The sequence below is a fragment of the Lissotriton vulgaris genome, chromosome 6 (genome assembly GCF_964263255.1).
Source record: "Lissotriton vulgaris chromosome 6, aLisVul1.2, whole genome shotgun sequence".
Taxonomy (NCBI): domain Eukaryota; kingdom Metazoa; phylum Chordata; class Amphibia; order Caudata; family Salamandridae; genus Lissotriton; species Lissotriton vulgaris.
Genome location: NC_141694.1, coordinates 1671964315 through 1671990361, shown reverse-complemented (window position 1 = coordinate 1671990361; position 26047 = coordinate 1671964315). Strand labels below are relative to the sequence as shown.

At 46.6% G+C, this 26047-nt stretch overlaps 1 protein-coding gene across 1 annotated transcript in view; it reads left to right on the top strand.

The window, feature by feature from the left end:
* The window catches only part of LPGAT1 (lysophosphatidylglycerol acyltransferase 1), a 552601-nt gene that overhangs the window by 297660 nt on the left and 228894 nt on the right, over positions 1-26047 (top strand). Inside the window, exon 5 of the mRNA XM_086927846.1 lies at positions 10838-11111. Coding sequence (XP_086783972.1) covers positions 10838-11111 — 274 coding nt within the window. The remainder of the gene's footprint in view (positions 1-10837; positions 11112-26047) is intronic.

The following is a 26047-nucleotide window of genomic DNA, read 5'->3' as shown; positions in this document are numbered from 1 at the left end:
AGTAATAATAAGATGAGTGTACTTTATGTATCTTGAGAGTGGATTTTTGTGGACATTTCCCAGTTGATTTTCTTTGATGGTCTGACAGATAGTGTAACCCCTCATGCATTGTCAGTCATTCTCCGGAGCCAATTCCCTCTTCTAGAAATATCTTGCTGTGGAAATTTGGACCAAATCTCATTTGCTTTCCATCCGCCATCTTGTGAAGACTCTTCTTTTTATGCTGCATCTGTCCCATTAACTTGTTGTAAATTAACTGTTGGTGATTATGCCCCTTCTGCTCTCTTTTCTACTCTACTCGGTTATACTTCTATTCCCTCTCCTATGATCCTTCCTCCCATATTCCACACCTCCTGTCTTTGGTTTTGTACCGTTTTGCTATGGTCATGCATGAAAAGCATTGTCTGCCTAAATGTTAGACTAATGTTCTGATGTGTTACCTTTGCCTCAAATTGTAAAGCGCTCTGATATCCTTCAGGGATCAAGTTCGCGCTATATAAAACTTTATAAATAAAATAAATAAATAATCTTTGTTGGTAGGAGGAACCAACTCTTGTATGTGTCAAGTCTAATAAACACACACTCTAATGCAAGCATTCAATATTTGAAGTACTTGTATAATTAATATCAATTGATTGCATGTAGGCTACCCCTACAGTACAAGCGATGTATTCACTGTGGGTCAAATAGCAGTCACACAGACGTAGTTTGTGTTTAGTTTAACTCTCTGCTAAACTGATTTTTTACATAAGATGCAAGACTAAATTATCTGTGATGGACCTTTGTAGTGGAAAAGGCCATATGCTGTGGTCTGTGCTTATCACCTAGGTTAGCTTGCATTACAAATGGCAATAGTGCATGGTTCAGCTTTATTTTATTGTCATATCAAGTACAGATTCTACCCCAAAGCTATTGTTCTTGATTGCTGAATTCCTCTTAACCCCTTCCCTGCTCATGACGAGCTCAACTCGCCATGCAGTACACTGGTCGTGTGCTTCTGACGAGCTGAGCTCGTCATCAACAATGGGGAAAAAAGTAGACTCAGCACATGAGGAAAATCTCCCTAGCAGCGATGGTGTTAAATGCCCTTGCACATTCTATTAAAAAAAACATACAGATACGTACACATACTTTAACAAACGCACATTCAGCTTCATTTAGAATGCTGTGGAAATGGTACAAATTGTCCTCACATTATGATTTCCTCTTCTGCTAATTTGATCACTCCGCTTCACTCTATTACACTCAGGGGGTTGGACCATGCAGCTGTTACCTCCTGCATCACCCTGCCTTATTCTACCTGTGCAGTCACACCACACACAGTCTTTCTAAGATCGCTAAGGCCATGTTGATAGACTTTCTAGATAACCACTCAGTCAATCTGAGCTCCAATCTTGTAGCTTATATAGAATGCAAATGCTAATAATGTGCTCCCTCCAGTAAATGTCAACTCTCCTAGGTCAATCCTGTCAGCCGTCTGGTACATGGAATGTTTGAGAGTGAACAAAAGATCTTGTAAAGTGTTGGAAAGTCTGTGGTGTAGGGACTATTATCAAACATCCACGATTACCTGGTATGTGGCATTAAAAATTTACAACAAGAAAGTAAATCACTCGCACCTCCTAGTATATACTCTTTGGAATGAATCAGCTGGTGATTCCTCTAAAGAACTGTTTATAATATGTATCATATTATCTAACTCTCTTTATTGAACTTTCCCCATTTTGCCTTCGGTAGACACTGGAAATCTCTCTTGCCCTGGTGTATCACCATCCAATTCCACTTTTGCCTCAAGTGCTACAATTTAGTCCCCACAAACTCTTCAGGAGTCCCGTAACCAACCTGAGGGCTCTTATTTTGTCTGAATTCTCTCCCCTCAATATAGTTCAGACATGTGCTCTGATCTTGGCTACAAAATTGAGCTCCTTGCTCAATCCTTGCTCCTCTCGCATTAATCATCTTGGATCGGAGTGTTTTGCCTAAGGTTTTGTACTGTCTGTTTTGAAACTGCTTATATCCCTATGCATTGTAAGCAGTTGGCAATTGTCCCACTTCTTAAAAAATACATTTTAAAAACTACCGCTAACTCTGCTCCACTCATTAACATCCATCTCAATTGCCTTTTTTAGCCAAAGCAACTGAGAAAATAGTCAGCACCAAACTGTCTTCTTTTGTCAAGAACTTTGCCCTTAATCCGGTACAGTCTGGTTTTAGGGCCCATCACAGCACAGACACATCCATGATAAAACTTTGCTGACCATCTTAGAGTCCAAAGAAGAAAGTTCCACAGCGGATCAAGCCACCAGCACCTCTATTTTCCAACGTCCCTCTGATTATTCAGTTTTTGTTGTGGTGACAACCTCCAGGACCTGCTGCGGTTTGGTCCCACTGGAAATCCAGATGAAGACTTTAAAGAAAGAGTGGAGGCAGCACCAAGCGTAAAGTAAAACAGGACCACGTTGTATCAAAAAGATATATGTTTTCCTTTATTTTTTCAATTTTTCAGACAGCCAACGCGTTTCGCTCCCCAACCATGGGAGCTTCGTCAGGGCAAAGATGTTAGTAGATCTTGATGCGACGCAATAACATAGACAAGAAAACTGGCCAATGAAGTAGTACAGATGCCAATATCGAGATTCTGATATCAGGATAAAGATGTAAACACGCGTCACGGGCCTCAATAGCCAAGAGGAAAGTATTTCATTTGCATAACAGTATTGTTGACTTTGTGGAAAGTGATGAGCATGTGTGCAGGCCTTGGTAAGCTGCTACCACAAGTGCTCCATGGTTCGTTTTCCGATAATGGCCCGTGACGGATTGAGTCCATCTTAGAGTGACTTGGGATAATAGTCCAAGGTCCGCCCTAGCCTCCTGACCTCCAATTGGACTTGACTACTTGTTACAGTGTCTCATTCAACTTTGATCTTGTCTGCATGAGGCAGGTACAAGGGCGAATGACTTTCATCCTTTCTTCAGGTGTGTGATCAAGTGATATCAGTTACCCTCATCAAATGACCTTTAATTCCACCACATGTGGTTTTCTATAAGGCTCAGCTCAACCCTTTTCAACATTTATGTGGCACACTTAGCCATACGTATTAAGTCATTTAAACTGGAATGTATGACCTATGTTGACAACACCTATATTATTTTGAGACTCAACAAGGATGTTCCTATAGCTCTCCTTAATTTCCATGAGTTCATCGTAGCAGTAACTTCATAGATGAATTCCAAAAACCTCCAATTGGTCACATCACGGTTGGTCACCTTCTTTAGGTGCCTGCACCATCCCGTAGCCACTGTCTGTAATTGTTTTTTTTAGGTTGAAGCCTTCCAGACAGCATAGTTGTCTGGTTTTCTAAAGACATATTGGGGAGGTTAAGAAAGCGGACTTAGGAATGCATTGCCCCCGTTGCTTACTATTCGCTTTGTGGATTGTAACTCACATTTTCTTGCTTTCTATTTGCTGGTTTTATTTGCTTTAGGCTGACTAGCTTGAGTTTGCCCCTCCTGTCGCCCAAACCTTGTTCACTGTATTCTTCCACAAACTCGCTTTCTGTAAACAGGTCTTCAATTCTTGTTCTCATCTTGTTACATTTGCGTTCTTTCAAAGACAGGGGTCAAATGTTAAGTCTCTCTTGTTAGGGAGATTGGTGTTTACTTTTCTTTCTTGGACTTCAGAGTGAGAGAATGTATGACAATCCTGCTTCGTATCCATGTAAGAAGAGAGAGTGTAGAATATTTTTTTAGAACACAACAAAAAAATGAATTATTCTGATATTTCAGAATTAGTACAAATGCGGCATATTTTTTGTAATTCTTAAGTGTGGTGGAAACAAATATTTTAATGCCATCAATGCACATCAATACACAAGGTGATGACATTTGCACACTATCATTTGTGTGCAGAAAAACCGTATTCCGGTGCAAATGTAATGGTCATTTCAGTTGAAAATAGGTTGCCTGTAATGGCTGTGCGTACTCCACACTAGGCCACTCCACTCCACGCCTTTCCACTCAGCCACACCACTACAATCTACACCACTCATGACACAATGCACCTCTTTACTCTACGTTCCTCCACTCACCCCACTCCCCTCTACATCATTCCAGTCTACTCCACTTCAATGTACCCCAATTTACTTAACCCCATTAAAGTCTATCCCAATCTACTGCACTCCAATCTCCCCCACTCCAATACAATCTACCACACTCCACTCCACCCTGATCCACCCCATACACCCCATTACAATGTACCCCCAACCAACTTTACACCAGTCTACCTTCCTCCATGCCACCCAATCTACCCCACTCCACCGCACTCCAGTCTACCCCAACGCAATTTACCCACCCCACCCCAATCAACCTCACTCAAATCTACTCCACTCCAATCTACCCCACTCCTTTACAATTTACCCCACCCCACTCCTAACTTCACTGAAATATATCCACCAAGCGCCAATCTACCCCACTCCAAACTGTCCTCACCCCATTCCATTCTACCTTACTAATCCACCAATCTACCTCTCTCCACTCCAGTTTGCCCCACTCCAATCTATCCCAGTCCACCCCACTCTATGCCAATCTACCACGATATTCTACCCAACTGCAATTTACCCCAATCCATCTCAGTCTACCCCCATTCCACTCTGCCCTACTCCATTCTACCCTACCCTGTCACTAACGTTTAGCCATGCTGAACAGCAATCACACTGGTGTACATAATGGCTAAAACGCATTGCCAAATCCAATAGCTCCTGCATAGGCGAGAGCTATTGGCTTTAGCAATGCTTTTTTAAAATGAAATTCATTTTTTAATCAACTAGTAGTTGGACTGCTCAGCGCAAATGGCAAAAGTTCCCTTCACCTGCTTTAATAATCCGACAATTCTTGTGAATTATGGAACTTCTGAATGCTTCCTTATTGGAAGCAACAGTTACCCCAGAGTGGAAACATACAATTGTGCTCCCTCTTCTGAAGAAGGCGAATGCAGATCCTGATCAGCCTTCTAACTACCGGCCTATTTCATTGCTTCCGGCCTTCTCAAAGATTTTAGAAAGACACATTAATCTACAGATATCTCAATTTGTGGAGTCAAAAAAGTTTTTACACACATCTATCGGGCTTTAGAGCCGGCTTTTCAACCAAAACGGCACTCCTTGGAGTCATGGAAAGGCTGTGACGCCATTTAGATTCTGGAGACACGGTTGCTCTCATGCTACTTGACTTGAGCGCAGCTTTTGACACAGTGTCTCACACCGCGTTAGTGAAAGCCTTACGATCCCTGGGTGTTACTGGTCCGGCACTTAACTGGCTCATCTCCTTTCTTACGGATCAGACGTTCCAGGTCTCCTCCCAAACAGCTAGTTCTGATATCCATTCCTCTCCCCATGGGGTAGCTCAGGGCTCTATTCTTGGCCCATTATTATTCAACGTATATGTCAGACCTCTAGCTGACATGGCTGAGGAAGCTGGATTGCCCCTGTTCTCCTATGCGGACGACACCCAGATTATCTGCGCTCTCTCTGCAGAGAGGGTGTCTGAGACATCTGCCCTCCAGTTGGGCTTGAGTAAAATTGTATCTTGGATACAGGCACATTTTCTCTAGCTCAATGGAGAGAAAACAGAGGTCCTGATTTTGGGGAAGAATAAAGACCTTTGGGGTCCCCATCATTGGCCTACTGAAATGGGTACTCTTCCTCAGCCCTCCCACCAAGTTTGCAACCTAGGCTTCATTGTTGATGATCTACTAACTATGAGACATCAAGCCGTGAAGGTGGCTGTAACTTGCTTTACCATCCTGAAATGGCTAAAAAAGATTATCTGGATGTTGCCTAATTCTACCCAGCGAACCATAGTCCAGGCTCTTATCACCTCTAGGTTGGACTACGGTAACATTCTTTATCTGGGGGCCAATAAGGAAGTTACACGTAAGCTGCAAGTGGTACAGAACTCTGCCGCCAGACAGGTTCCTAGAGCTGCTTCGATCTCTAGCTCTCTGCCGGGCCCTTCTTTGGCTCAGGGTAGAGAACCAAATTAAGTTCAAAGCCCTGAGCTATAGGTTTAAAATCAAAGCTGGAATGTCTCCCCAATACCTGCAGGCCCTGTTTCACCCTTACTTGCCTCCACGCCCCCTCCGTTCGGCCACTCAGACGAAATTCTCAGTTCCAAGAATTAGATTGTCGCGCATGGGTGGTCGATCTTTTGCCTGTTTGGACCCCTCCTTGTGGAATTCATTCTGCGTGCCGCTCCGCAATTAAACGATCTACATTAACTTTCGTAGATCCTTAAAAACCTGGCTTTTTAACTCTTTCGCTGCGGCGGCTATTCCACTGCAGCGCTAACAGTGGCGGGGGGGGGCGCGCGGGTGACAGAACCGTTCCGTCACGGCTCGCGGGTGAGCTGTGCTCATGACGGAACTGTTCCGTCACAGCCCCGCCCGCTCAATTAAACGCGCCGCTCAGGCGCGAAATCAGCGCCGCACAGGCGCGGCGGCCGGGCCGTGACGGAACGGTTCCGTCAATAGCCTCGAAGAGGTTAACCAATAATTTCCTTCTTTTTGTTATTTCTGACCGGGCCTGGGAAACCATTTTTGGGTAGCTGTTGCGCCCTATAATTTAAATTAACATAACATAATTATCCGACAATTCTTGTGAAAGCCATCCCTCTCTAACCCATCAGTGCTCATGTTGCTGTCATTTGTGTCATTTGCTCATGTCTCAATTATTGCAATGCCCTCTACGTAGGCCATCCGCTGTACCTACTGAACAGACTTCAGCGTATCCAAAATAAGCCCGAAAGACTTCTTCTTGGTCTACCTCGTCATATTTCGATGTACTCTCATTTCAAACAGCTGCACGGGCTCCCTGCGGCCACTCATGTTATTCAAGGGTCTGTGCCTATACCTTAAAGCCACACACAGCCATGCTTTGGAGTTTTGTAGGAAGCAGTTTAGTTGCTGTCTTCCAACTCGCAGCCTCTATTCGACGTCCTCCATGCTTCAGACTTATTTTAAAAATTAAGAGTTCGCACGGGAACTTGTGCTTTTTCCTTAGTTGTGACTAAATCTTAGAACTCTTATTCCCTTGAAATGTACGTCACTTCTAACCACTTTACTTTTGGGAAAAGCCTCAAATCCTAGTTGTTTTTTAGGTCGAGCCTGGATAAGCATCCGAAGGATGCGTCCAGGGCGTAGACTTATAGTTATCTGACTCGGGGAATGAGGACAAGAAAGTGTTACGAGCTTTTGAAGGCAGATTTGGGTGTGCGAACGCGCACGTTCCGTCCCGTCCCGCGTCGTGCACATGCGCGCGCATATACACAAACAGACAGACACTCGCTCACACACCCCCCCTCTCCCCCCACAGTCACACACACAGACTCCAAGACACACGCATGCACGCTCACACACACACACACACACACACACAGCCCCCCCCGCCGCCGCACGCGCGCACACACACACACATGCCCCCCCGCCCTCGCAGCTCAGCAACAAGGCGAAGCCCCACTCACCGGCTTCCTTGGTGCGGCGGCCTGTTGTCAGACTCTCCGGGGAGCAGTGAAGTGAAGGCGGCAGCAGAGTGACAATCGACCTGTACTATATACTAGCATGCCACTCGAGCCTTAGACAGCTACCGCCCTGTATCCTAACGGGTCCCGGCCGCGCCACACGTGGTTGTGACGCCTGGTACGAGCCCAGAAAGGAAAAACCAGAGGGGCTCAGCAGCAGCGCGACAGAGGCCATCGCCACTGACTCCCTCAAAACTAGCCGGTAACGGTATACTATAAACTTAGCGGCAGACTGCACAGCCAATCAGCACTCCGGAAATCGACATGACACACTAGGATTGGTCAGGGTGTTCCCAACCTTCCAATCCTCTTACGTTACACATTGACAGTACCGACTACTCCCAGACGGAAGCCAGGATACGTTGAACCGTCGGATTGGTTATGTTAGACGGAAGTGCTAACATTATGAACGAATGATGACATCCGCTTAAAGATCCGCTGCGGAAGACCGGTGCTCGCCGTAGTGCACGTGGGTATTCTTGTGAGTGCTGCTTGATTCCACTGGAACCAATCCGGGGCTGGGCGGGGTGGCTGGCCTAGTGTGTTACTGACAGAAGTCTTTACATACCGCCGGGCCAGTGAAGTTGTTGAAAAATGTTTATTTGAGGGGTTTCTTCCTGTGTCCATTTGATGACTTTTATTCATTTATAGTCATGCTATTTAATTCGTCCTTGTTTTTTGTTAATAAAATATGTCTTGCGATGTCTATTTCGGAAGTCCCCGTTCCATCAGACGACTTGTTGCTTCTGTTGCCCAGTTCACAGCACCACCCGGTGTTAATGGAAACACAGTGTCATAGGTGCGGCTCCGGTGCGCTACGTGCCGGCAGCGATTCCCCGTGGTCTGAAAGGTGTGCCAACTGAAAGGGTATCCATTAAGGGGGCAGTCTTACCTACTCAGCTAGTGGAGCAGCTACATTGCAAATATTCTGTGTCTTATGTCTTGATGTGCACTGAAATCGATGCAAGTGAAAGAGGGTGCTGTGGGAGTGCAATAGAAGTCCCCCCACCCTGCCATTTAAGATCATACGTATTTTCACAAATTATGAACTCAGAATATTTGCTGGTGCACATATTAAAGTGCATACTCATAAATGCCCCTGGTATTTCACCACTTGTGCATTTTGTAATGCGTTCTTAGATTTTAGTCACAATAAAATACACTGAACATAATCTTCACAAAAGTTATTTACAAAAGTTTAAGCTATTGCCATTATAAATTAAATTAACTTTTATTTAAGTATTAATTATTTAAAAAAAGAAGCCATTGTTATTTGTAATATCAATACATCTAAGTCACGTAAATACAACACATATTGCATTACAAATGCTATAGGTGTCACATTTGCGAAAGTTAAAATTATTGGTATTGTAAATGACAAAACTATTAATTTATCTATTTTCAAAACCAACACAGAAATACAAAATGTGTCATTTACAATACCAATAGCTCAAACTTTCCTAATGCGAGACCTATTGCATTGCAAATGCTTGTTCGATTAGACTTCTGCTTTATGTCCTTGTTCTTCAGCATGTTAGCCCCAGGATGCCCTTTCGGTAAATGCTCGCTTTATGAAACTAACTAATAAATATAAATACATTAGATTGCTGCACATTTCTACTATTCCTGCTGATTCTGTGTTAATGTTGTATTAGTGTAATTAGTAATGAAAAATACTATTAGTCCCAGAGCGTGAATAAGAGAAGTAAAAAGTGTAAAACAGTGCACCTGCTATTTGACATATTTTACCACCTTTAGTTCTCTTGCACTAAAATGTCAGGGATATTGCCACACGTCCCGGTTGACAGCCTTAATATTGCATTCCGGTATTTCCTATCTGCTATCAAATTCCTGTTAAGGTTTGTGATGATAGTGCTGTAGGTGTATTTAGTTTGTTTATTTTGTATCATAAACTGGGATGAAGGCCATAGGTTTGGTCAGTGTTCAGTTATGTGAATTGTGAGTGTGAAGTATTGTGATGATTGGGATGATGGCGGCAGGGATGAATCTTTGAGACCATAGTGTTTGGGCTTAAAATACTTGGTTGGGCTCAATTTACATGGTCAATAGAACTTCGGAGAGGCCACCTTTTTCTGCAGAACATTTTTCTTTTCATAGGGTTTAGGTTTTGGGTAGCCTCGGCAGGTTCCTGCATCAGAACTTACTCAGCTGGGGGATCATTGTCATTAAAACCGCTCCAGGGGCTTAGCTTCAAAAGATTAGCTCCTGAAGACCTACTGGAAGGGAGAATCAGCCAGGGTGAATACGTTTCCAGGCTTGTATATCCCTTCTCAGTATAAATACCCTACCTGCCTTCTTTTCCTCTCATTCCCTTTCTAATCCAATAATGTGATCAATTGAATATTGATCCTGACGTATTGCCTAGCTGTTTCTGTTAGAACCCCTGCATCCTCCTAGAAGAGGGCTATAACTGAAAATACCCCCTTCTTTTTCCTGGTATTCCAAGCCTTATGGATGTCTGTGTGGTATCCTCATCAGTATGCGGTCCCTTCAGGTTTGCCTTTCCTGATGCCGAGAGCCAATTGTAAGTCGTTTTCGGGAAGGCTATGAATGATACGTGGTAACAACTATGCACTGCATTTGTGGGATTCATAGACCTTAGTTTTGCGTTGCTCTTCCTTTTGAAAGTGAGGTAGGACATCATGATGCTTCAAGCACTCTGTGTGTTCTGATCTCCTTGATAAATGGCTGCATGAATAATCAGTGGTATTTTACAGGACCCCATCATGATATTGCTGTCTGCAACACACAACCTAGTGCCAGCTCCAATTATGTTTGTATATGGTATTTATGTTGATATATCTGAATGTGTGCAAGTTTACAAGTCGCTGTCTTCAGCATAACTTGTAGTTTACCAAGTTAAACATAATGTCGATAAATTTCACGTCGTCCTTGGACAGCTTGTAAAGTAAGGACATTGACCCCTAAAGTGTCCCACAGTAACCCTGTGTTGCAATGTTTCTGTCATCGAGTCCTGAGTGAGGTAACAGCAGGAGCCAGGTCTGTTTTCAATTGTGAACGACAGAACTGCAAGTCCATGATGTCCAACATCATTATTTGGCAAGCTCTCACTTCTGTGTCCTTATAAAAACAGTTTTTGTACATCCTTTTCGCTGTTTTACCAAGCTCCACAATAAACACCCAGAATCCGGATTACAAACTGCCAGGAGTTCTTAATCATGTATTTTTTTTTGCCAGAAAATTAGTGAAAATTGTAATCTTGCTGTGTTTTTTTTTATCCCAGGGCAAAGCATATCGTGACCAACAACTCATCCTTCTCAAGGACCATCTAGATCGATATTACAGAAGTAGAAATCGAAAATGGATTGTTTTATTTCCAGAAGGAGGCTTCCTCCGGAAACGAAGAGAAACAAGCCAGAGATTTGCCAAGAAAAATAACTTGCCATTTATAACCCATGTTACACTGCCACGATTGGGGGCAACTCAAGTCATTTTGAAAACACTTGTAGCCCAACAGGAAAATGGAGCTGCATCTAGTGTGACGTCTAATCATGCAGGTAAGAACGCTGTCAAAGATGGGGTACCCCACTGCAGTACTTTCCCTCCAGCCTGAACATGATGATGTAACTGTTACCAGAGAACTGGATTGGTGAGTCGTGCACTTTGCCAGTATTGGTTGGAACTTTCTATTCCAGTAAATTGACTTTAACATTGTGTCCTGAAATTACTTTTATGCACTCTGGTGTTGGTCTGAACTTTGTGACCGATGGAGCGTGGCACTTCCTCCACACTTCTGCCTCTTTTTCCATATATTTTCCCTTTTTTTCCCCATAGGAAAAACTTTAGTCACCCTTAACTGAAAACTGTTGCGTATTCATCAAAGTAAAATTCAATTACTTGTACACCTCAGGGTGCTGCATAACTCATGATTTTATTGACGATGGATATGGGATAAGTGGGTTGTACTGCCACATATTGATTTCAGTGCTCCACAATATATACCGTGACATGGTAAAGTAATGGGTGTCTCAGAACCCATGACCATTTTCTGTGAACATGATCTGAACATGTGCTGCGTACATTGGTTAGCTGTATGTGTCCGAGCTCTACAGTCCGTTTATAGGTCGCACCAAAAACAGTGCGACCTATAAATAGACATTTTGTTAGGTTACAGTGGTCTTAAGCCCTCCCATTGTTTACCATTGGTTGGCCCCATTGTTATTCTCATTTGCTTGCCTCTAATTTGATGGATTCGATGGGCTTTAATTATCATATGTAATGTGTCCCTTCCTTACAGCATGGATGCATTATTGTATTCTTAAATCCCTAAATTTGTTTTGCTATTTTTTCTTTTCAGTTAAACATCTATAATATCTTGTTTGTGTGTTCCACAATCTCCCACGTCTGATACTCTGCTCCCAAGAGCAATAATCTGTTGAATCCCTCTCAAACTGGGTTCAGAGCTAAAAACAGCATTGAACCTACCTTATTGGCAGTGTTGGACCGCATCAGGCCTTTGGTGAAACAGGATAAACCTGTGGCCCTCATCCTTTTAGACTTGTCTGCAGCTTTTAACACTGTGAAGCACTTCCTTCTGCTACAGAGGCTGCATGAAATTGCCTTCTACTACCTTGCAGTGGTTTAGCTCGTTTTTTAGACAATAGATTTCATTCTGTGCAAACTGCCCCCTTTTTAGGGCTCGGCCTAGCGTACACTGCGCAGCAGTGTAGCGCAGGCCGAGATCTTATGTTTTCCCCATTACTGGGGCTTGAACCCGCCTTCTCTTCCATTGGCTAGCTTCATAAATGAAGGCTAGCCATTGGAAGAGATGTGTGTCACTCAGGGCTTGAGCAGATTCGTGGACGTTTCTTGCTTTTTTTAAGCCCGCCCCTTTTTTCATCATTCGGAGGTGGGCCATTGTGGGCGTTTCCTTTTTTTTTTTTTTTTTTTTTTACAGGGCTGTTTTTTCGTCATTTGTAACTTCTCTGTTGCCGGGATGGACGTAGCGATTTCTGTTGCGGTCCCGGTCCCCTCTGAAGACCCCCGCGTCCTGGTCCCGCTCTCCCCCGCAGCCCCCCCCGCAGCTCGCTCCCAGAGTCCGCCAAGGGCTTTTGAAGCACTTTGCTGGGTTCAGGGCTTCAGGCTAAGGGGGGATCGTGACGTCGTTGAACCAGTGGGCCCTGAGGCTTCTTGAGTGGCGTGAGTGAATCCTGGGGAGTCTGAGCGGCCGGCGCTCTGTGCGAGTGGAGTCCCCACGATAATAACCATAATAATGCAGCAGAGGGCCTACTCGGCCCGCACGCTCACTCCCTCACCGGCCTCACCGCTCCCCTGCCTGGACCTTGAGGTTGCGCGGGCCGATTACAGGCCGACTTGCGGGTATGTTTGCGGGCCGATTATGGCAAGATTGCTGTGGGCGTCTTCCCAATCCGAACTCCTGCTCCATAGCCTGTGTTATATTTCTCGGGTCGGGGGGGCACTGAATTTTTACTTTCTGCAGTACTGAGCGGCAACAAAATTATTAGTATTTCCGAGAAGGGCCAGCAGAAAAAACATAAAAACAAACGTGTCGTGTATTTCGCAAATGGTGCAGGGAAACCTATACGTGATTTAAAGAAAAAACATGGTACGCGATCCGTTTTGCGTTGAGCATTCAGATTACACCAGGGATAAAAACAATGGGCAAAAACTGCGTGCCGTGAATTGAAAGCAGGAGTGAGAGGAGAAGGCAGGGGGAACTGCAGCAAGAAGATGCCGCGCTCCAGGGGGCAAGCGCGGGGCAGAGGAGCAGCCCTCCCTGGCTAGCGCCTGTGCTGTTTCCGCCTAGCTCCGTGCCAGGTACACACCAGCCTCACTCCAGGCAGTATCACCAACCCGGGGGACTCGGCATTGCGACCACCGAGAAGTACCAGCTCTTCTTGGCACCTGAAAAGTAAGGGTGCTACCAGATATCCCTCCCTGGGGGGCTTTCCCATTCCATTCTTGTCACTCATGCTTGTCCATAAGCTCTCCCATCTTTTTTCTGTCCGTGCATTCCTGTCACTCGTTCCTTCCAGTGGAGGAGGGAGGGGGGCGTGTCACCCATTTCTTCCAGAGGGATATTTGTTCGGGTCACCTTTCGATAGAGAGGCCTGCTCACCCCGTCCCCCACCCCTCCCCCTTCTGACTCATATGTGTATATATCACAATAGGTGGTACTACGGGAAACCCCTGCAGGAAAAAGGTAGTGAGGAGGAAATTGGGGAAGAGTACTACAGGGCGAAGAGGGGAATCTTTCCTGCCCTCACTCCTGCCCACCTGCAGCCTTGGGTGCCCACTCACAGGGCGAGAGGGGGTGTTGGTGCATAGCAGTTACTCGCCGCTCACCCGCCCCCTTTTCCATGGCTGCGGTGCTTTAAGTCCGCGCTGCAGCCTGCCCTCCTTTTCACTCCCCTCCTCCCCCCCGCACCCTTCTACCTACACTTCTGGAAGCCTGGACTACGAATGCTTAGTAACCCCGAGGGGGTAGACGGCCCACCTGGTCTATAAACGGAGAGTTGCGTTGTATGCTAACACTACACAGAAAAGCCCCCCCCCCCCCTCCCCAATTTGCGTGTCATGAGAGTTGTAATAATGCAACGCAACTCCACCATGGAGCCAAAGAACGGAGGACTGACTTGTCCCCTCCTCTCATTGCTCTGACGAGACCATGTCACCTGTGATCTCCGAGGAGGGCTTTGAGAGGATGGAACTCGCTGTGTGGGGGAGGGGTGCAGTTGTGGGCATACCTTTGGAATGCATGCTCTGTGGCTGGCTCTCCTACCCATGCCTGGTTGCCGTTTGTGTAGTGGAGTCCGGCTTCAGCCGCTGTCTCTGTTAGAATAGATATTTCCCACTGTTTACATCGTAGAACGACGTGCTAGTCTTTTTAATTGTTAATTATGAGAACTGGCTTGACAAAAATAACACTGCTGTGAAGAAATGTGTATAAAACGTACGCACATAGAATGCACGCGCATACACGTGCACACATTCAGTGTTCAAAGTGAAATTGCATGCACGCACGTATTATGCGATTCTCACTAATCAATTAACATTAAACATTAAAACGACTCGCGGCCCCCGCTTCGCGGGAGCCGCTCGCAGTCGTATTGCGGAGAAGCCTTCCTGCCCTTTGAATCCTGCACAATAGTGAACTTGCCTGCGACTTGGGAGCCCGTGTGCTCAGTCACCATCTGCCACGAGGAAACCACGCCCAGTGACCGGGAGCGGGACTGCGAGGACCAGGAGTGCTTACGCAACATCATCCCGCGCACCTGGTGCCTCTTCCCGCCCCCTCCTCCCTGCGAGCTTAAAACGACTCGCGGCCCCCGCTTCGCGGGAGCCGCTCGCAGTCGTATTGCGGAGAAGCCCTCCTGCCCTTTGAATCCTGCACAATAGTGAACTTGCCTGTGACTTGGGAGCCCGTGTGCTCAGTCACCATCTGCCACGAGGAAACCACGCCCAGTGACCGGGAGCGGGACTGCGAGGACCAGGAGTGCTTGCGCAACATCATCCCGCGCACCTGGTGCCTCTTCCCGCCCCCCTCCTCCTAGTTAGCCCAGCCCCCTGACGCGGACGCGGTACGCGCGCGGACGGAGGCGCGGGCAAAGAGCGGGCCGTTTGAGTACGGGAGAGTCCGGTCCGGGCCCCCCCCTTTTCATTGCTATATTTGGACTCCCAACCATCAGAGCAATGAGCACTAGAGAAACCAGAAGCAAAACTTCTTCAGCTGCGGCTGGAGCCGCAAAGGGTCCCATTGACAACTACTTCGTCAAAGCTGGATCCCTTCTGATCGAGGAAATTGAGGTTTTGGAGAGAAGAATCTCTCAGGAAATAGACTGGGTCAGGAGATCCTCAATGGGGCCAATGGCTCAAGCCAGAACCCCGGAAGGGAGACCCGAAGCGTCAATCAGTGAAAGGACTGACCTAGTACTGCGTCAACTCCCAAGTGTCATAACAACTGACCCTGATTTCACAATCGAAGCTCCGAGTGAACTTGAGGACATGAGTCTAATGGCCCTACCAAACACCCAAATGCCTCAAACTCCATCAGTAATCCTTCAACCAACACTCGATAACAATATAGAGGTATCTAACGATAAAGAGTCTGACAGAGACAGGGGGGTGAGGGAAGGGGCAATACAAAAAAAGAAGAGGGGGGGTCAAAACAAAGAAGATAACAGGACAAAGTCGCCAAAACCTAAACAGCCGAGAGGTAAAGGGGGGAAAGGAGGCATTACTGTTACCAACCTAGAGAAGTCTGGCACAATAACTTCCTCTAGAATCCATAACACAACGGCACTACCACCGTCTACCAACATCACTCTAGTGGACAACTCCACCGATGACATCACACTGGAGGACATTGGCACACTTCTTAGGTCCCTACTGAGCCCCCTCGAAGCTCGATTGATCAAGATTGAAGCTAGGTTAGTCATTATTGAGAAATCCACTGTGCAACTTGCTGATTCGAGGAAACTTGACCTCAGTGGTGCCAAAGTAGTAAAAGGGGGCCCGATCCAAAGTCTAAAAAGGGCAACGAACCCCCCACAGTTACAAAGAATAAGTTACCCTCTACCTACTCCCAAATCCCACAAGTCATTCCAAACAAGATACTGCAACCCCCAAACGCTAACAACGCCCCTACTACAACTCAACATATAGTAACTGCCACTCCAAAAACTATCTCCCCTCCCAAAGATACTGCTTTGACCCTGACCGATACTAAGGGCGATCCACCACTTATGGGAGAGAAATCCAACCCCACCCGCAAACAAAAACCCGTCAACCTTCCCCCAGAGGCAGCCCCCTACACCTTAGTTCTGGCGGGGGTTCCGGAATTAAAACCTTTGACATCTGAATCAACAACTTCACTCAGAAATAAAGTTATTAGCTGGCTATCCACATATAGACCACTCCCGAGAGGAATAACCCGCGACATCTCCATGGTCAGGCGGGCCACGTGGGTGGGATATTCCAGAAAATCAATAAGGGGAGATTGCGTTTTGGTCACTTTCAGAGAGCCGAACACAGCTGCATATATTTGTGCTTGGGCTTCTGACGACCTAGGCAGCAACATCCAACCACTTCCTCTCTCTTTCTTCTACCCATCAAGCCTATACAATTTAGAGGATCAGAGATGGGGGCACCATCAAGAGTTGCTGGACGATTGGGAAAGTTGTCGTAGGGAGAGAAGTGTTCCTCCTCACCACAGGGGAAGACCTACAGACCATTTTTTACCGTACGGGGAGGAGGCTGGCTGGGAAACTATCACAAGGAGGAGGGGCGGAGGGGGAGGATTCATGAGAGGAATTCCGGGCCCCCACAGAATGCATTACCCAGGCTATTTCCCTACCTACAACAGATATAGCAGCTTGGAAATGGTAGACTGACACTCGGATGATGAGGGGGGTGAATTCCCAGTATCTCACAGGACAGAGAATAGTGTACTCCCACTACCCGCTATACAAACCAGGGCAAAAAATACTGTGGAACTAAATCTAGTTCCAGAATCTAGCATTGAGGATCCTATTGTGATCCCTACTAATATAATATCCGACCTGAGCCATTCTCCCATAAGTCAGTTGGTATCTACGGAGCATAATGTCGTCAATTCCACCACTACAGGATCAGCCACTACGAAACTATATCCCTTAACCCTGATTTCATGGAACGTCGCGGGTCTAGCTAGTAAAATTGACTCCACAGAGTGGGGCTCTTACATTAGCTCCGAAAATATATTACTTTTCCAGGAGACCTGGGCGCGTGAGGAACTATCATTCCAGGGATACGCAGCCTTTTCCAAACCCGCTAAGTGGGGGGGAAGGGGCAGGCCATCGGGAGGACTCGCGACATGGGTAGCAACGGATCTAGGCTGCCATGCTACCTGTTTGGAGACCGCTTCCGACGATATACTGGCTGTCCTATTAGAGTGGCCAAGTTCCTCGAAGTTGGTAGTTGTCAACATATACTCAAGGCCGGTACCCTTGTCAAAAGAATCTAGTACCATAGAGGAACTCTCCGCGTTCCTAGATGGCATTCCATGGGAATTCGCGAGGGAGGTGATCTAAACTCACAGTACGAACCACTACCAGGCCTACGTGATGGCCCCTCCTTCGAGGAAGACTCACGTTGGCTTGTCCCAGAGACGGCGGCCCCTCCCCCCAGGGCCTGGACCCCCCTGGCCCTGCAGATAACTGCCCTCACTTTAAACCAAGGTTTAAGGGCCTGCAATGGCCGCTGTAAATCAGACATTCCTAGTACTTATACCTACAACAAAATGGGTAGTGAATCGAGACTGGATTATATCCTTGTCAAATTGTCAATGTGGTCACAAATAGTTGACTTTAAAGTTACTGAAAGAATGGATCGTGACCACAACGCCCTGGAATTGTCTTACTCCATACCGGGGCATGAGGCCACAACGTACGGTACGGACAAAGACAAGTCGGGACTCCTACTAGAAAACAACCAGAGAAAAGTCAGGTGGGAGAAACTGGCCACTAGCGGAGACAGAATACCAAAGCTATACGCAAGGATTATCCCGCTTCTGGAGAGGGCCTTTCAGATAGGGAAGGATGTGCAAGGTGCAGAAAATAGAGAAAAGCTTGCCCAGACACATGCAGACCTAATTAGTTCTTTAGAGCTAGATTTGTTTTCAACGTCAGGGAAAAGAAAAGGACCCCTTGTCAAGACGACCTGGTATAATGCCACCTGCAGGGAATCTAAGGCCAAATTGCTACTTGCAATAAAAGGACGCAATAGCAAGGAAGAAATTCAAGCCAGGAGAAGATCTTATAAAAAGCTCCTGGAGAACGCGAGGGCTGAATGGGACCAAGAATATTGGGAAAACCTCTCTAGATCACTAACCACCAAGGACTCGCGCAAATTTTGGCGTATAGTCTCTAATGGTACAGAGGACTTATCCCCAGCAATTGAGCTCAACATAGCCCCTAACATATGGCAGAGTCACTTCCAGGCGCTCTACTCTGCAGAAGAAGGGTCTCCTAATATAATAGACAGTACAATAGTTCTTGGCCCAACTGGGGATCCTTTCACTGAAAAAGAGGTGAGGGTGGCCATTACCGGTCTATCCGCAGGGAAAGCTCCTGGTCTCGATGGGGTGCCTGGGGACCTGTTTAAGCAGGAACCTGGGATATGGGCCCCATATCTCACATTGATATTCAACGCCATCCTGGGGGGTATGGAGGTTCCGGATACTTGGTTGGGAGCAGAGGTGGTCCCAATTTATAAAAAGGGGTCCCCTCTGCTCCCAGCCAACTATCGTCCAATCAGTCTTATTGATATATCCCAAAAGCTCTTTGGAAGACTGATTCTGGACCGGTTACAGGCCTGGATAGATGAGATGGGTATCCTGACCCCCTATCAGGCGGGGTTTAGACAGGGTGTATCGACAATAGACCAAATATTCAGGCTGAACCTCCTATACTGGAGGACAGCTGTAATTGAGGGCGGCACTTTGTATACTGCCTTTGTATACTTACGTGCCGCCTTTGATTTGGTACCTAGAGCGAAACTGTGGAGAGTCATGGAGGAGTTGAATGTCCCTGGAGATATCTTGGCAATCCTGATGAGATTACATCATAGCAACTATGCCCGCGTTAGGTGTGGCAGAGGTGGCAAATTAACCGAAAGGTTCCCCGTTCGCAGAGGGGTAAGACAGGGCTGTGTGCTCGCACCGACCCTGTTTTGCCTCTTTGTGAACGGGGTCGTTGCCCACCTGACCAGGATTCCCAATACTGACGCCCCAAAACTGACTGGCAGCAGGGGCCCTGCAATTATGTTTGCAGACGACACCCTGCTGCTGTCTAAATCCCCTATGGGCATTCAACGTGTTCTGGACGGGTTTTTACAGTTTTGTTCAGAGCGGGGACTCGAAATTAACCCACAGAAAACTAAATACATGATTCTCAATCCTAACCCCCATAACCGCGCTCCACCTAGGCTAGGCACAGTCCAATTGGAACGGGTGCATACAATTGAATACCTGGGGATCACTCTCAACGAACATTTAACGTGGTCGACTCACCAGTCAAAAGTGAACATCAAACTGGCACAGTTGGCGGGTGGCACTATGAGACTGGTGAACAAATCTCCTTACCGGCCACTTACCCCCATTATTCATATCTACAAAGTTCAAGCCCGGGGGGTGTCACATATGGGGGCGAGCTGTGGGGTCACATCCAATCACCTAAACTACAATCAACGGAGAACAAATTCCTGAGACAGATTGTTGCCCTTCCACAGAGCACTCCATTACTCCCTCTTAGATTGGACTTGGGCATTCGACCAATAATGGAGGAGCTGGGTCTTAAACCTTTGACATTCTGGAGACGTCTATGGAGTAGCCCAGACCTTTCAAATTATAGAGCTGAGTTACAGGAATTTCTGCAGTTACCCAACGCCAGGAGAATTCCGTGGCTGACTTACATAAAGGGAACGCTGGAGGAAATTGGTCTCCCCGAATTATGGTTGGACCCTCTAAACATCTGTCCAAAGATCCCAAAAAAGGTACTTGTGAGAGCTTATCAAGAACACAAGCTCATCAGAGCCACCGAAGGTACACGAGAAGGATCTTTGTCCAACCTGTTCACAAAAATCAAAGACTCCTATCAACTCGAAAGTGTCTTAGATGCCATGACTCCTGTACTAACTAGGAAATTATTTCTCCAATGGAGATATGGAACTCTTCCCTTAGCATCATTTACTGCATCTTGGTCCTGTCGCTCCTCCTCAGAAACTTGCCCGGTATGTGCTCATCCAAAGGAGAATGACGTTCACGTGGTCTTCTTCTGCAGGGGCTATGAGAGGAGCAGGAAATACTGGCTAGTCCTCTTGCTCAGGAATTTGGGATTCAGATCTTTCCAAACCGCCTACAGAGTCCTAAAGACAGACTTATCCCCCACTGTAGTTTTTGCTCTATCTAAATTTTTAACTTCTATGTGGTATGCTCGAAGTCGATGGGTAAAAAGGCTTGTGTAAAAAGACTTGACGACTTGAGATAGATTTAAATTGCGGCACTCCATCCTTTTTATCACTTTTATTAATCTGATCACTACTGTTGTTTAATACGTTTTTTAAATTTTGTATGAAATGCAATGTACATCTTTTATGATCTTGTGATCGAAATAAAGATTTTTTCGAATCGAATCGAATCGAATCGGAATGGAATCTCGGTCACCACCGCAGGCCCGGAAGGCAACAACAGTAATTATGTCTACAGTAGAATACGGAAGCATCTGGGCCTCTCATCACACAGAGCGGTAACATGTATTTCTTTACAAGGACATTGTCAAAGAAGCTGAAAAAATTGATACTTGTATAGAGCACTACTCACCCGCAAGGGTCTCAAGGCGCTTTCACGAATACCGCTGTTGAACCCATCCTGGCTTTCCCTGTGAGGTCCACTCCTGGGCACCCCCAAGGTGGAGGCCAGGCATCCTTAGCGTTGTGGGGGCCGTTGTGGAGATTAAGCAAGCTATTGCCCAGAGTTGCAGAGTGGGACTCCATGATTGGAATAGGCACCGAGGCGAGAATTATCAGGTCCGTGGAATTTTGAGCCCAAGACCCGCCGAGGCGGGGAATTGAACCATGGTCCCAGGCTAGACCTCTGCATCAGGGTCTGCCGCTCTAATTATTGAGCCACACTTCTCCACACAGCTGAAGTATTGCACTGTGTTACTGCCGGTAATTAAATATGTGCTTCATGACGATTATTAGACATTAGTTGTGTACATACAGTAATAGTAACAACTGATCACATAACTTGGGCAGGCATGTGTGTGGCTCTGTCTGTGTGCGTGGCTCTGTCTGTCTGTGTGCGTGGCTCTGTCTGTCTGTGTGCGTGGCTCTGTCTGTCTGTGTGCGTGGCTCTGTCTGTCTGTGTGCGTGGCTCTGTCTGTCTGTGTGCGTGGCTCTGTCTGTCTGTGTGCGTGGCTCTGTCTGTCTGTGTGAGTGGCTCTGTCTGTGTGTGTGCGCGTGAGTGGCTCTGTCTGTGTGTGTGTGTGTGCGCGCGTGGGTGGCTGTGTGTGTGTGTGCGCGTGGGTGGCTGTGTGTGTGAGTGCGCGTGGGTGGCTCTGTGTGTGTGTGCGCGTGGGTGGCTCTGTCTAGGTGCGCTCGTGGGTGGCTCTGTCTGTGTGCGCGCGTGGGTGGCTCTGTCTGTGTGCTCGTGGGTGGCTCTGTCTGTGTGCTCGTGGGTGGCTCTGTCTGTGTGCTCGTGGGTGGCTCTGTCTGTGTGCGCGTGGGTGGGTCTGTCTGTGTGTGTGTGGGTGGCTCTGTCTGTGTGTGTGGCTCTGTTTGTGTGTGCGTGGGTGGCTCTGTCTGTGTGGGTGGCTCTGTCTGTGTGGGTGGCTCTGTCTGTGTGGGTGGCTCTGTCTGTGTGGGTGGCTCTGTCTGTGTGGGTGGCTCTGTCTGTGTGGGTGGCTCTGTCTGTGTGGGTGGCTCTGTCTGTGGGTGGCTCTGTCTGTGTGCGCGTGGGTGGCTCTGTCTGTGTGCGCGTGGGTGGCTCTGTCTGTGTGCGCGTGGGTGGTTCTGTCTGTGTGCGCGTTGGTGGTTCTGTCTGTGTGCGCGTTGGTGGTTCTGTCTGTGTGCGCATAGGTAGCTCTGTCTGTGTGCGCGTAGGTAGCTCTGTCTGTGTGCAGGTGGGTGGCTCTGTCTGTGTGCACGTGGGTGGCTCTGTCTGTGTGCACGTGGGTGGCTCTGTCTGTCTGTGTGCACGTGGGTGGCTCTGTCTGTCTGTGTGCACGTGGGTGGCTCTGTCTGTCTGTGTGCACGGGGTGGCTCTGTCTGTGTGTGCGTGGGTGGCTCCGTCTGTGTAGGTGGCTCTATGTGAATGACGGTGTGGGCGGCTCTGTATGTGTGTGTGGGTGGCTTTGTGTGGGTGGCTCTGTGTGGGTGCAAATGCAATAGGTCTCGCATTTGCGAGCGATAAAGCTATTGGCATTGTACATGACAATGTCATTTATTTATGTTTTCAAAACAAAAACATAAATAAAAATAATGTCATGAACAATGCCAATGGCTCTAACTTTAACAATGCCGAGACCATTGCATTGTAAATGCTTGTTAAATCTAGCCCTTGGAAATTACGTTGTGAGGTTCCTGGAGGATCTTCCCTAAGTTCCGCTTAGTTGAATATCTACATGTTACCTGTGTCGAGCATTGTCAAGGCTTGGGGGTTTGAGATCCTTACTTATGATGACGATGCTCAGCTGATTGTTTCCATCGATAAGTGTACTGAGACACAAGGGAACTTAGTATTCCGCCTCTCTGAAGTAAAAAGGTGGATGCAAGCCCACTGTCTAATATTTAATGCAGACAAAATGAAAATGTTGCTTTTTGGTGGGGACCGCAATGTCTGGAATGACTCTTGGTGGCCCTCATTGTTAGGCCCTGCAACCAGGCCAAAGAAATTTGAGAAGAATTTTGACTTCTGAATAATGACTGTCAATGCAGGGCCAGGTAAATGGTGTGTGTATGAGCTGTTTTGGACTCCTACGCACTCAGACTATGTCGATGGACTCCGGTAGAAAGACGAAGGAATATTGTTCGAGCTTTGATTATGAGTAGGTTAGACTATGGGACTGGGTTGTATGTTTGTTATGCTGATTATTTGTTTACGCGCCTTCAATCTATTCAAAATGCGGCTGTAAGACTGATTTGTAATAGCTCCAGCATGACCTCAGCTACTTCTTGTCTTAATTTTCTTCACTGGCTTCCAGTAGGTAATAGAGCTATCTTTAAGTTAGTTTGTCACGCGCACCGAGCACTTTATGACAACAGCCCAGTAATTCTACTTGACAGTCGCTTTTTATAAGCCAGCGCATGCTGTCCGTTCCGATAATCGGGCTTTGATATATAGCTGGCAAATTAAGAAATCTAGAATGGGTGGTTGCACTTTTAATTTCTTGGCAGCGGCGCATTGGAATAACCTGCCTCTTAATTTAACCCCTTTGATGCTGATGACGGCCCCCAGCCGTCATGCACTATGGTGGTCGTGTGCTGATGACGGCTGGGGGCCGTCATGAACCCGCCCACTCGCAATTCTGCAGCACAGGCGCAGAATCGCAGCCGCGCCCAAGGGGTTAAGTTAGACTTCGGATTTGTTTATCTTCTGGAGGATGTTGAAGACTTGGTTGTTTCCACTCAAACGTCTTTTATGACGGATGAAGCTAGGCAAACATGAGGTCTGGCGTTGAGATACCCACCAGGGGATGATTGTGTGCTTCATAAATACCTTAAATAATAATATTGTGCTTCTTTGCCCCTATTGCTCTGTTTCACCCTGTGCTTCTGTGCTCCCTTTGTCTCCATGTTACTGTCTAGCTTTGTGCTTGTCTGCCCCTCCTGTTTTGTTTCTTTCCCTCTTGTTGCTTCCCTCAGTCTTCGTGTTGCTCTGAATCGCTGTGTGCTTTTGTGCTCCAACGTGTAGCTTTGTCTCGCCGTGTGCCCCTTTTGTGTTTCCGTTGCTTGTGTTGCTTAGCGTCCCTCCTTTTGCTTCCCCATCAACCAGGGCCTGAGTGGACGTAGCAGGCATCGGGCGTTTCTTCTAGGGGTGGGGGACGGTGTTAATGGGGCCCGGATTTGCAGCTGCAATATCACACTTGCACTCCCTGCCGGAGGGCCGCTCCGACAAAATTGCCAGGGCTGCTTTGGTTTCCTACTCCGGCCCTGCTATAAACCCTGTTACTTAGGGCCTGGGACGTTGCCCAGAACAGCTTGGTGGGATTGTCCCCTTGCAACCAGAAGATTTACCCCAGCCCATTCCCTGCAGGAAGAAAACACGCTCGCTTAGTAGCAACATGGGGCAAACATAATGCTGCAAAGTGACCATAAGCTACCATGCCCGTGTTGCATATAATAATGTAACATAAAAACACACACATTTATGGATATATATCATCCGTAAAAATAAGGTGGCTTACTGACGTAACCTTTTTAAATGAAAGACTATTTTTTAGTTTAATGTAATTAAAATGTAATACTGTGAGAGGACGGCGCTTGACCCCCGACCTCTGAAACAGATTTTCAAAATACAGATTGTAAACTGGTGCGTGCCCAAAGCATTCTCTTCTGTGCTGCAGCAGGTGTATTTTTACGCTAAGTTGAGGAAACTAGAGTCACTCTTGGGTATGTTGGTTACAAAATACAGAAAAAAATCACATTCCTAGAGGCAATTTTCAAAAATGTTTTATTCATTACTCTGACCACCTCTGGGTGCATATTATAGGTTTTATTTCATAATGGTCAAAGAATGAAAAATCGAATAGTTTGACGATAAACTGTTAAATGGCAGAGCCATGAAGAATAAATATGTGGTAATAACCTATAAGCGCTCTCATTTGTTCTTTTTCTTTCCTTCTCCGTCCGCCCCCCTAATTATCAGCTCTTACAGTATTCCAAATTCAATTCAGTGAAATTATTCTGTAATTCTAATCTAAAATGAATGGCTGTGAATGTTTAACCGTGTTTAAATTACCCGATGGAAAGATAATGTGCATAAGAACCAGTGTGCGTGGGACTGTGTGAGGAAATATACCGGGAACTAAAGCTGACAAGGCACATATATACACATGGATGTATGTGTATGCAAGAAGCAGGGTCGAGGGAGACCAAGACACGGGCGGGGTGCAAGGAAAAACGGTGTGGTGCGCACAAGTATACAAGTGACCCACACAGACCAGACACGTGTGAAGGGCGTGTACAAGGAACAGCTGCAGGTGCGTGCACCGGAACAGGTGCGCCCATGAATGTCCGAGGAAGGGGGCAACTCATGAAGAATAGAAACACATGCTTATAAGATTATGGTGTGGTCGGAAGGCGCGGAAAGATTTACTTAACCAGTCAAATATAGTCGGGGAATTTGAAATGTGTCCCTTGGTTTCCCTTTTCCTCTATTGTTCTCAGAGTAACGGCTGCTTTGCATGGGAGGACAGAGTCCCCATATTAATATTAACTATATAGTCAATTTTTAAGGTTTGGTCATTTTCATGTCTAGTTTACAGGTTTTAGGGGAGTAATTTTCATGTAGTATTTAGCCTTAAACATTTATTTGCAACGAAGTAAACACAATTGAAACTGTTTCCCTCCATGCATATTTTGGTCTGCTGTGTAACAAAATCACAGCGCCTCGAGACATAATTTTGAGTAAAGCACTTAACCATAATCCATTGTCGAAAACCCCTGGAATTTAGTGTGGATTTAAGATAATTTAATGGGGCACGTCTTGCCGCTCAATTGTAGGCCCTGCAGTTTCACCGTTGTGGTAATAGTCTACACGTGGAGGAACTTTTATGTCGGACGTTTGCCAAGACCTTTGTTTTGAATAAAAAGTATATATTGTTAATACTCACCGACAGGGGCTTTCACTCCGCTCTCTTTATCCATTGGTCTGCAATAGTATAATTTACATGTTGCTGCTGCCTACCAAGCATACAATGATGGGTGTATGCTT